This window comes from Gekko japonicus, unplaced genomic scaffold (genome assembly GCF_001447785.1).
Source record: "Gekko japonicus isolate JY-2015 unplaced genomic scaffold, Gekko_japonicus_V1.1 scaffold1152, whole genome shotgun sequence".
NCBI classification, from domain to species: Eukaryota; Metazoa; Chordata; class Lepidosauria; order Squamata; family Gekkonidae; genus Gekko; species Gekko japonicus.
The window spans coordinates 579,995-591,631 of NW_015160872.1; the positions used below are offsets into that span (position 1 = coordinate 579,995).

An 11,637-nucleotide genomic window follows, 5' to 3' on the forward strand; every position below is an offset into this window, starting at 1 on the left:
ATTCTGCTAACTAATGGTGACTGGACTAACCACACCAGTTAACCTCAATAGTTTCCCAACCTGGAGATGGAAAATCTACCCCGCCTCCCCACACACTCACCCTACCTTGCTGCTGGCTAGGGGAACCGGGGAACCCTATCTGAGCTTGACATTGCATTGCTTATTAACTGGATTCATTTCAGATGCTATTTTAATGGGCATGTTTCCCTGGTAATAATTGGTGCCAGGTTTTGTCATCATCGTCATCGTTTCTGAGTAAAACAAACTAAACCGAAATGAACCCATCATTTCAAGAAATAAATTCAGATTTTTTTTAAAGTGGTTCATTGCATAACTTTATTGCAATTTTAGTACAAAATAAACAAAATTGTTTCTCCACAGTGTGTCAGATGGAACGAAAAATAAATATCCACATAAATAAATAAATAAGTACTGGTATAAAAAATAATAATAGTTATACATTGGCAAGATTTTTTTTTCCTTTTGAAAATATTTGTCTCACAGCCACGTATGTACAACATTTCAATATAAAAATTGATTTTCCCCAAAATGAGGATATCTTTTTTATCTTTGATACAAACAGCATCCAACAGAGAGAAAACAAAAATGTCCCCTCTTAGAAAACTGAAATAGAATACAGGAGTCCTGGTTTCCATTTTCATCCCCCACAAAAACTGAGGAATATAACATACATAATTAAATCAATGATAGTTAAGTTATAGCAGATATACACAGTATACATACAAGTGAATTGAAGGTAAGGACTGGTAGCTGGATTCTAGAAAGCACCAACATCAAGGGTTGGGGGGGGGGAATTTTGGCATTCTCTCTCTCTCTCTGTCACACACATACACACACACAAATTATCAGTGCTTTTCATGCACACTCATGAACCTATAGGGCACATGGGCATTCCCCCCCCCCCAAGCCCTCTCAGTCCTCCAACAATATTGCCACGGGATGTATAAATATAAATAAATAAATAAATAAAGACTAAAAATGCCTAATAATCCTAATAGCCGATAATTATAATACTGTCCTCCCATAACCTCATACAGTTCTGTCTCTTCAGTTGCCACGTGAGCATTTTCAAGCTTAGAAAGGGATTTCTTCCTCATTTTTGTCGGTTATTCTATCAGCGAGGAGTGCTGAGATGTTTCTCCACAGCCTCAGGGAACTGTTACCTGCTGAGGAAATGGGTGGGGCTGGGTACAGAGATGGCTCACATTTTGAATGGTGGGAACAGAGTCAGAGGAACATGGCTTGGGTTGAGCATGACTCGAGACGGCCTTTTAATCCAGTGCTATGGCCCCAAAATACACCTGTCCCTCTCGATCCCAGTTCAAGTATCTGACCGATTGTGTGTCTGACAACAGCTTGTCCCCTTCTTGCAGCCGGAAAACACCCCCTTGGTAGATGGATTCAAACCACAGCTTGTTGTGTCCTTCACTCTCGCAGACGGATTTGACGGTCTTCATCAATTCTACCCTGCCTCCGTTGAACACTTTGGACATACTGTAGATGGTGTGGGTGAGCAGCAAGGACTCTTCGACATGTTCTTGGCAGCTACTTCCATGGAACAAGAGCTGAGAATAGACAAAATAGAGCCCGCTGGAAGGCACCACGAGTGCGTTGTCCTTCTCGCTGAGTTCCATGCCATTCGTCATGGCGGGTATCAACCTGGTAGTCCAGACGAGGTTGTTATGGTGAGTTCTGGATGCTGTCAAGGTAGGATAGAAGGAGAACCAATCAGCATCGTGCCATCAATGCAAAGAACTGTGCTTTATGCTCCTCTGCAAGTAGGGTTGCCAGCCTCCAGGTGGGGCCTGGAGATCTTTCTCTCTATTATGACTGATCTCCAGACAACAGAAATCAATTCGTCTGGAGAAGATGGCTGCTTTGGAGGGTGGACCGTATGGTATTATACCTTGCTGAGGTCCCTCTCCTCCGCAAACCCCGCTTTCTCCAGACTCCACCCCCTAAATCTCCAGGTATTTTCCAAACCAGAACTGGCAACACTATGTGACTAAGGCTTCGGCCTACCAGATTTAGGTATTATCCCCTTTCAGGAATTTTGGTTGGGCCTCTCCTTTGAGCAGCTTGCTCTAAATGAAATAATATCTTTAAACTGCCTTATGGGCTGAATATTACTCTAGCAAAGATGGGCGATACCACTAATCCTGTGACAGACTCTGCTTATTGCCTGTAACCTTACTAGGTATCATCCCCTTTTCTCCTCTCAGGCTTCAGGGCTTTGAGGTCCAATCCTATGCAAAGTCTCTCAAGCCCGTGTCGATTGATATGGTTTGGTGGAAAGTGTCCACAGGGTAGCCATAAGTTGGCTGTGACTTGACAGCAAAAGAGAAACAACCCCCCCCCCAAACCCAGAGGTCTCTCCTCTTTTTTTGCTCGCTTTTCTTCTAGGTTCCAAGCTCTGACAAGCTCAGGGTAAGCTTGATATGCTTTAGAGAGCAGAAATTCTACTTAGGATAGTGCCGGCTCCTTTACGACTACAACTACAACTCCCTCGTTGCAGATGCTTCCCTGTGAGGCTGCTAGGTGGCTCATCATGGACGGTCTGTCCTGTTAAAGCAGGTGCTTCCCGTAAATCATCTGTGCCCCTTACTTCTGTCACCACGTTGCCCCTTCTGTGCTGCTGTTTCCACCTAGTCAGAAGCTAGGAAGGCCATTTCCGCCTGGAACCCCTCTCCCTAAACCTCTGCCCTCCTGAAGGAGCACCTCTTACCAATGGCGTGGATAGCAGGTTTCCCAGAGGCAGCGGCTTGCACTCTCAACGTCTGGGGCATTCCTTCTGCAAAGACAAAACAGAGGCGGATTTTGTCAGATAGAGGGTTTTCTCAAAGCCGTTTTAAAATTTTCTGATAGCCTAGCTAACAGATGAAGCAAAACTGTCTGTACTGTGAAAAAGGGTAGAGTGTCTATCTTTGACTGGGAATTCTGAGGGAGGAGGTAGTGGTAGGTTTGCCAACCTCCAGGTGGTACCTGGAGACCTCCTGCTATTACAAATGATCCCCAGACAACCAAGATCTGTCCCCCTGGAGAAAATAGCTGCTTTGGAGGGTGGGCTTTATGGCCTCATCATACCCCACTGAGGTCCCTCTCCTCCCCAAACCCCGCCCTCCCCGGGCTGCAGCCCCCAAATCTCCAAATATTTCCCAACCCAGAGCTGGCAACCCCATTACAGTGGTTAGGGGTTTCTCCAGAATGAGGAGGAGACGCCCCACGATTTATACTTCATGAAGTTCCAGCAAAGAGGGAGGCTGCTCTGATAGGTTGAAGTTCTGTTAAGAAAAAAAATTATTGGGAAGAACTTACCAGGGAAGGGGTTTCTGTTTCCCTTAGAGTCCTGGAAAAGAAACAGGGAGATGGGGTCAATACAATTGTTGCAAATATCATCAGTACTATCGTTGGCATTGTCATGAAGCAGCATGCTCCATATCAAATGGAGGCAGGAATGATGTAAAGAGAGCCAAATTTGCAAATAGCCAATGGACAAGAGGCATTTGGGGGGGGCACAAGGCTGCCTGGGGGAGGTCTCGCAAGCACAGACAAAGCACAGGTGAGTCTCCGGTCACACAGATCTACTCTAGAGCAAAGGGAAGTGAAAGCCAGCCTTCGTCTGCTCCATGGACATGTTTTGACAAGCACTTTTGCTTCAGTAGGCAAAGTATATGCATAAAGAAATGATACTTTTGAGAAAAAAATGCAGATGCAAAATTAGGCATCTCCGGAGAGTAAAAAAAAAACCCATGCCCATGAACAGAGAGGGAAGTAGAGCCCGCCTGTCTCTCTGCTTGGCCGCCAGCCCAACTGAAGCCCAGATTGAAAGAATCAAGATGGAGTAAACCTCTTCCCTTGACAGACACGTGTGTGCGCGTGCATGTGAATGCGTGTGTGCGTGTATGTGGGGAAGTGTGCGCGTGCATGTGAATGCGTGTGTGTGGGGGGAAGTGTCGTCAAGTCACTGCCAACTGATGGTGATCCCAGCGTAAGGCTTTCAAGGCAAGTGGTTAAGCAGAGGTGGTTTTGCCATTGCTTTCCTCTGCAAAGTCTTCCTTGGTGGTCTCCCATTCAAACACCAACCCTGCTTCCTTTCCGACATATGATGAGATACTATCTAGGATATGATGAGATACTATATACTATACTATTCCACATCACAGCTAGATAGACAGACCTGGAGAAAACTTAGTTCTTCTAAATGTGAGTTCCCAGAAAGGGCTTTGGAGTATCTGAGGCTCCTCTAGACCAGGCCAAGCCCACAGAATTTGGCCCGCTAAGGGGAGCAGAGCGGATTTCACCCCAGGGCTAAATAAAATGCTTGGTTTCAATGCTTGGAATGAGAAAAGGGAGGTGAGCCCCGGTTGTCCAGTAGCTGGAATGGTAGACTACATTCAGGTTGGCAGGACCCTAGTTGGCCAGTCCTCATCTAGATCTAGCTTGATGACCTTCCAAAATTTGACTATGACTTTTTCGTTTTCGAACGTTGTTCGGAATCCTGTTTTTGAAATCTGGTCAAGCAGGACTTGTTTTAAAAAGAACAACTTTAATTTTAATTTTTTTATTATTTTTTTTTAAAATCATGTTTCCTGCCAGCTTGCCGAATTCAGAGTTTTTACACTTTCTTCTAAAAGCCTCCAAATGCAACATCACCCATCACCATCATACACATGTTCTTACTAGGTTATCTTTTTTGCAAGCCAGTCTGAACAAAGACATCTGCTTGTGAATGCCTGTTTTTGGGGTGCCTTGAATTCATCCTGCCCTGACCTGGCTGGCCCAGGCTAGCCTGATCTCATCAGATCCTGGAAGCTAAGCAGGGTCAGCCCTGGTTAGTCTTTGGATGGGAGGCCACCAAAGAAGGTCCAGGGTCACTATGCAGAGACAGGCCATGGCAAACCATCTCTTCCCTTGAAAACCCTACAGGGTCACCCTAAGCCAGCTGTGACCATACCACCAAACCCCTTCCGTCTCAAAACCCCACCAAAACCTCCTCCCAAGATGCCTCCCCATCTTTTGCTCTTTACCTGGTTTGCGGAGGACCCAAACGCTCCAAACTGCAGCAGAGTGAAAACTATGACGGCCCCAATGAGGAGCAGGAAAGAACAGATGCTCAAGCACTTCCAGTGGCTATCTTTTCGTGGTGGGTCATGCACCACAATCACGTTGCTGCCTTTCTCCACATCGTATACCAACTGCTCGGAGCTCATGGCTTGGAGATGCGTTTCAGGCGAGAAGCAAGTCAGTTTTTCCTCAGGTGAGCTGGAGCCGTCTGTAGTGGCTTTCAAGGTGACTCCTGGAATTTGGCGGGCTGTTTTCGCCAGGTGGCCCTCACAGATGTCACTGGTGAAATTCAGACAGTTTCAGGAATGGGCTTAGAAAGCTCAGTCAGGTTTATCAGAGTTTTTTAAAAAGGAAAAGCAAAGGCAGTCGCCTCAGGCAGGTGGACGTCTTAAGATGATCCCGTTCCTCAGGTTGCGACAGGATTTTGAATGAGCGCGGCTTCCTTTTGGATGAACCTCCCCTGACTTGCTTTCTTCTTGATTTGAAGTTATTTGCTGCGGCCTTTGGGGAAGAAGTGGCGAATGAATGCTCGACGGCTGGTGGCACTTCGTTATATACGTCCTAGCCGGCAAACTTCCCCGTCCGGTGCTGCGAGTGAGGAAACTATTTTTTCCCCCGCCCACAGCTCAAAGGAAAAAACTGTAATAGAAAGAGTCACTCAAAAGCGGAAGAGAGCCACCTTGTGCTTGTGGGGCATCTCCAAGTCAATGACAGAATACATATCCCCACTGCAAACTGCACATGGGGATGTGTGTGTGTGTGTGGGGGGGAGAATTCAAAGCATCATTTGTTTCCCAGAGAAAAAAGGGGGGAGCTGGTGAGGGGAAAGCTTAAGGGAGGCAAGGGGTTTGCTGCACAATCAGGAGCGGAGAGAACAGCCTGAGGGGGCTTGTTATGTCGTTACATTAATTTTTTAACTTCTTTTATATCCCTCGTCTCCCCCAGGGGGACCCAATATGGCTTATGTCATTCTCTTCTCCTCCATTCTGTCCTCATACTGGCCCCACTGGTGGACCTCCTGATGGCACTGGTATTTCTGGCCACTGTGTGATACAGAGTGTTGGACTGGATGGGCCATTGGCCTGATCCAACATTGGCATCTCTTATGTTCTTATGTTCACAACAGCCCCGTGAGGTAGGTCAAGCTGAGTGTGTGTGACTGGCCCGAGGTCGCTGAGCAAGCTTCCCTGACAGAGCAAGAATTTGAACTTGGATCTCCCAGAACTCTAAGCACTACATCACACTCTGTGTGTGTGTGTGTGTAAATTGCCGTCGAGTCACAACTGACTTATGGCGACCCCATAGGGTTTTCAAGGCAAGTGATTAAACAGAGGTGCCTCTGCAGAGTCTTACTTGGCACTCTCCCTCCCTGCTTCGCTTCCAATATCTGGCGAGATTGGGCTATACCATGCCGTCTCTCCTTAGACGCTGCTGGATTATACCCCTGGCATTCCCCCTATACCTTTGCATTCACCTCTTCCCCCATCAACCTATTTGTGTATATATTACCTGTAGATTTCCCTCTCTGGGTAAATAAGGTAGGACGATTGGGATCTGGAAAGCCATTTCGGTTCCTGATCCAAACCAAATCTGCCTACCCCTGCACTGGGGCAAGCTTTTCTCTTATTATTTCCCCGGTCGTGTTTGGTTTGGTCCTTGGATGCTGAGCCTGTCATCCTCCCCCGTTTCTCCCCTGCTGCACAGCACACCTGGGAGATCGACCAAGAAGCGGCAGGACATGGTGGAGGGAATCTCTGGGTGGTGATTCTGCTTCTGGCATTCGCTCCACGTTTTCTCAACACTGAGGAAATGTGCAGCTCAAAACCACATTCAAATACCTCGGGGCAACGCGGTACTGACTGCGAAGTCACCCCTGAACGGCCATAAACCTATGCAGAAGGTACCATAAAATCCGATGATCAAAGAAAGCAGAAGCAGCATGCAGTGTGGGAGGTACCATAAAATCCGATGATTAAAGAAAGTGACAGCAGCCATGCAATGCAGAGGGGAATTTCTGTTCCTACGTGGGTTTCGTAAAACAATGCAGAATCGCCCTCTGCCTCTGAAGCAGGTCCCAGCCAAGCCAGCACCCACGCGCCACCTTCCTACTCGCTGCTGTTTTCACTCGGGAGAAGGAAGTATTGGAACTGATATTTTTTTGCCATCAGGCTATTAACAACTTTGGGAAGAGGGCAATTTAGATCAGAAATGGTGGCGCGGGAAGGGCAGGGCATGCCCTGTGGGGGCAGCTTCCAGGGGCCAGGGCTTCTGGGAAGGCCAACTGCAGTCGATCCCCCACACTCACTTATTTTCTAGTGCTTCACCGTGCTCCTAGACACCAAGACAGGCCAGTGCCCCTGGGGAAAGAGCCACAGGCCTTGATGAGCATGGGCTAGGGTCGCCAGGTCCAACTCAGGAAAGATCTGGGGACTTTGGGGGTGGGGCCAGGAGACTTTAGGGGCGGAGCCGGGATGTCACTACGGTTGCCAGGTGAGGCCGACAAGCCAGAAGGGAGTTCTGGCCATCACATTTAAAGGGACCGCATTCCTTTCAAAGGCTTTCTCTCCATTGGAAATAATGGGGGATGGGGCACCTTCTTTGGGGGCTCGTAGAATTTGACCCTCTGGTCCAATCACATTTGAAACTTGGAGGTGTTTTTCAGGAGAGGCACCATCAGCTATACTGAAAATTTGGTGCCTCTACCTTAAAAAACAGCCACCTCCCAGAGCCCCAGATACCCATGGAGACGGCCCTATGGAAGATCTGGCCACAATACAGCGCTGGGTTGGTACCGCTGGACTGGACAGTTTAGCATCTACTGGACACTACCTACCACCATGAAAAACCACCTACTTCTAATGAATGACCATCTTCTTTAAATCTGAGCACTTTATTTGTAATGTTTGTTGGTTTTTACTGTTTTTATCCTGTTTTGTGTATGGGCATATCTTGCCTTCCTGTAAGCCGCCCTGAGCCCGTTCACGGGGAGGGCGGGGTAGAAATACAAAAATAAATAAATAAATAAATAAATGGATCAATTCTCCATTATACCCTATGGGGACAGGTCTCCATAGGGTATAATGGAGTGCCCAGCGGCCATTTCTCTCTCCCACCCGCTTTCTGACAGCCCTGAAGTGGGGGGAGGGGCTCCAGACCAGGGGATCCCCTGCCCCCAACTGGGGATTGGCAACCCTAGCATGGGGAGTGGGAGAGCTCATAAGTGGGGCAAGGGAAGGAGACACAGGCAAGTGGGAGGTGCACAGGTGGGCACGTTGGGGGCCTGGTGGTGGGTCAAAGAGGGGGGCCTGGGAATTCTTTCCCTGGGGCCCTTCAAAACCTGGAACCAGCCCTGGGGGAAAGTTAAATGGTCCCTTTCCCTTGTGCTGCTTCTTGGGTCAAATTCAGAGAGCCCTGCGCCAGCTAGTTACAAACAGGGTAAGCATATCAGAGTCTTGCTATGTAATTTGTAGAGATTCTTGTCAGCCATGATGGTTAAAAGAAACCTCCTTGTTTTAAGATTAAAGGTAAAGGTAAAGGTTCCCTTGCTCGAAAGCCAGTCGAATCCGACTCTAGGGTTGTGGTGCTCATCTCCGTTTCAAAGCCGAAGAGCCAGCGCTGTCCGAAGACGTTTCCGTGGTCATGTGGCCGGCATGACTAAACACCAAGGCGCACGGAACGCTGTTACCTTCCCACCGAAGTGGTCCCTATTTATCTACTTGCAATTTCTTGCTTTCGAACTGCTAGGTTGTTTTAAGATTAGATTCCTCTGAATACCTGTTGCTGGGAGTGGCTGCGGCAGGAGAGGGCTTGTGATTTGGGGCTTCCTGGGGTCCTTTAACTAGAGGTCCCGGGGACTGAACTACATGCAAAGCATCAAGATCTGCCTGCCCTACTTTCTGTGCTCCCACCTGCAAAGGTGACGCAGGCATTGACCAGAGACGGGGCTTTTCCGGTGGTGGCACCTTGTCTGTCGAATGCCCTCTCCCTTGAGGCTCTCCTGGCACCTGCCCTACCATCTTTTTAGTGCCAAGCCAGAAGCGTTTCTTTTCTTTAACCCAACCTTATTAGTTAAGGGATCAATCTTTTCAACAGCATTTAAGATGATTACAGTGTCTTATGCTGGGTTTTGAAATGGTTTTCGCAACTTGGAATGATCTGAACAGGGTTTGATGTTTCATCATGTTTTGTTTTGTTCGCCGCCTTGGGCAGATCTCCTGGAGAGGCAGCACAGAAATGTCTAAATCAAATAAATAAGTCCAGTGAGATTTGCTCTCCCACTGGGTTGTGGGCCCCCCGAGTCCATTTTATAAGTTGGGACCCGAAGCTGAGAGGCACTGTGATTTGGTGAGAAAATAAGTATAATGACAACAGTCGTGAGATTATGACCCACAAATCAATCAGTCACCAAGACTTGCAAAGAAAAAGCTTCCTATGTATTATAATCTAAAGCACTACAACATCATTAATAAATCTTAACAAAATCCTTGTGCCTAGGCAGGGGTCCTTTCGTAGAAAAGGAGGTGCAGGAGCTCATTAGCATGGCTCATTAACATAATTCATTAGCATAACTTATTTGCATATGCCACGCCCCCTGACATCACCGGAAGTGTGTCGGAAGGCACCACTGGACTGTTTTGGATTGCTAGCTATTGGGTGGGGGGAACATGCAGATCTGTCCTCGCAGAGGAGGGAGAGCTTGTACCTGAATAAACTTGGTCTTAAAGTTGCCACTGGACTGTTTTGGACCGGGGGAGCTCTGCAACTTACCTGGCTGCTTCTTGCTCTGACTGAGGGCTGCTGGGAGCAGGGGGTGGGGCTTGTTGCATGTGCCCGTCCCCTGGGCTCTTTACTGCCGGAGCTCCGCTCCTGTGCGCTCCTGCAGGAAATGACCCCTGTGCATAGGTACATAATCAACGTCGTCTCCCGGGATCCATTTAGAAGCTTAGCAGCATATTTGAGCCTGAACATTTATTGAGATCAGCGTCCTATTTGAATGCAGTATTCCTTATGACTTGTTGTCAAGCACTTCATGAATACAGAGAGCTTTTGTATTACTCTAATATCTCCTGAGGAAGATCCATTATTGAAATATTGTTATATAATCTGGCGATTACGATGATTATGTACCTATGCACAAGGATTTTCTTATGATTTATTAATTATGTTGTAGTGCTTTAGATTATAATACATAGGAAGCCTTTTCTTTGCAAGTCTTGGTGACTGCTTGATTTGTGGGTCGGACTCTCATGACTGTTGTCTTTATACTTTTCTGATTGGGTCGTGTTTGTCCATATTTATACTGTGATTTGGTGGCCAGGGTGAGATTTGAACTAGGGGCTTCCTATACATTCCCACACTAGCTCTCCAGTTTTGTAGCTCTGGGTTTTCTCTGTATCCTCCTGTAGGGTTGCCAGCACTGGGTTGGGAAATACCAGGAGGTTTTGGGGAATGGAGTCTGGGGAGAGAGAACTCAGCCGTGTATAATGCCATAGAGTCCGCCCTCCAAAGCAGCCATTTTTCCCCAGGGGAACTGATCCTGGTCATCTGGGAATCTCAGGAGATCTCCAGGTGCCACTTGGAGGTTGGCAACTTTATCCTTCTGTGATCCAGTTCTTCAGATTTTGTGAGATGATGAAGAAGAAGAAGAGGAGATTGGATTTATACCCCGCCCTTCACTACCCGAAGGAGTCTCAGTGCAGTTTACAATCCTTCCTCTCCCCACAACAGAAACCCTGTGAGGTAGGTGGGGCTGAGAGAGCTCCCCCGAGAACTGCCCTTGAGAGAACAGCTCTGAGAGAACTTGTGACTGACCCAAGGTCACACCAGCAGCTGCACATGGAGGAGTGGGGAATCAAACCTGGTTCTTCCAGATTACAGTCTGCGCTCTCAGCCACTACACCAAGCAGATAGCCCCTGCATGGCTGCCTGACCATGAGCAAGTGGATGCTGTCATCTCTTCTGTGGGTGGTTATGTTGCTGGTGCAAATGGGAAGAGGGATCCAAAAGTGTAAAATTGTGCAGAATTCAGGGATCACAACAACCCCTTTTATGGAAATGCAGCGAATGTGCCCAAAGGCCTGTGTGTGTACATTCAGTGTCTGCACTTAAAGTCTGGTAGGTTTCCTTTTCAGAGGCCACTCCCAGGTGATGTACAACCTCTCTCTCTCTGTGTGTGTGTGTGCATGTGCACCATACATGCATGAAGATTGCTGTGGGTAACACTGATAACGCTACCTGGCATCCTGGGGATGAATCCATGCCAGAGACTTTACTGGCTGTTCCCAGTGTTTGAAGGGAAACAGAATATTTCCCTTCTACAGATTCTTGATATGCCTTACAAAATCTTACAGGAAAATATTTTTCTTCTTTGAAGGATAATGATATGTTAACTGTATACAGACTTCTCTACAAGTAGAAAGAATGGTTTTTGCAGATTGAAGTTATATATTGGTCCTTCTCAGAAGAAGACTCATGAAACGAACTTACTATCCAGAAATGTCATCACTTTGGACCTTTATTGTACACGTTATAGAACGTCTGTTGTACTTACTT

General features: G+C 47.3%; 1 protein-coding gene across 1 annotated transcript; it reads right to left on the reverse strand.

The window, feature by feature from the left end:
* Positions 1–1,042: 1,042 nt before the first annotated feature.
* LOC107119827 (tumor necrosis factor-like) lies at positions 1,043–5,231 on the reverse strand. Its single transcript, XM_015422430.1, has 4 exons — positions 5,049–5,231; positions 3,337–3,367; positions 2,747–2,812; positions 1,043–1,720 (listed from the first exon to the last, which is right to left on the reverse strand). The coding sequence occupies exons 1-4, from the start codon at positions 5,229–5,231 to the stop codon at positions 1,293–1,295; spliced, it is 708 nt and encodes a 235-aa protein (XP_015277916.1). The 3' UTR covers positions 1,043–1,292.
* Between the last annotated feature and the right edge of the window lie 6,406 nt (positions 5,232–11,637).

Bases quoted from the DNA above. Each gene is read 5' to 3' on its own strand.
- LOC107119827 (XM_015422430.1), bottom strand. From the start codon at position 5,231: ATGAGCTCCGAGCAGTTGGTATACGATGTGGAGAAAGGCAGCAACGTG. The intron at 2,813-3,336 runs GTAAGTTCTTCC...TTGTCTTTGCAG, and splicing joins AAACAGAAACCCCTTCCCTG to AAGGAATGCCCCAGACGTTG. The intron at 1,721-2,746 runs GTAAGAGGTGCT...CTACCTTGACAG, and splicing joins ACCTGCTATCCACGCCATTG to CATCCAGAACTCACCATAAC.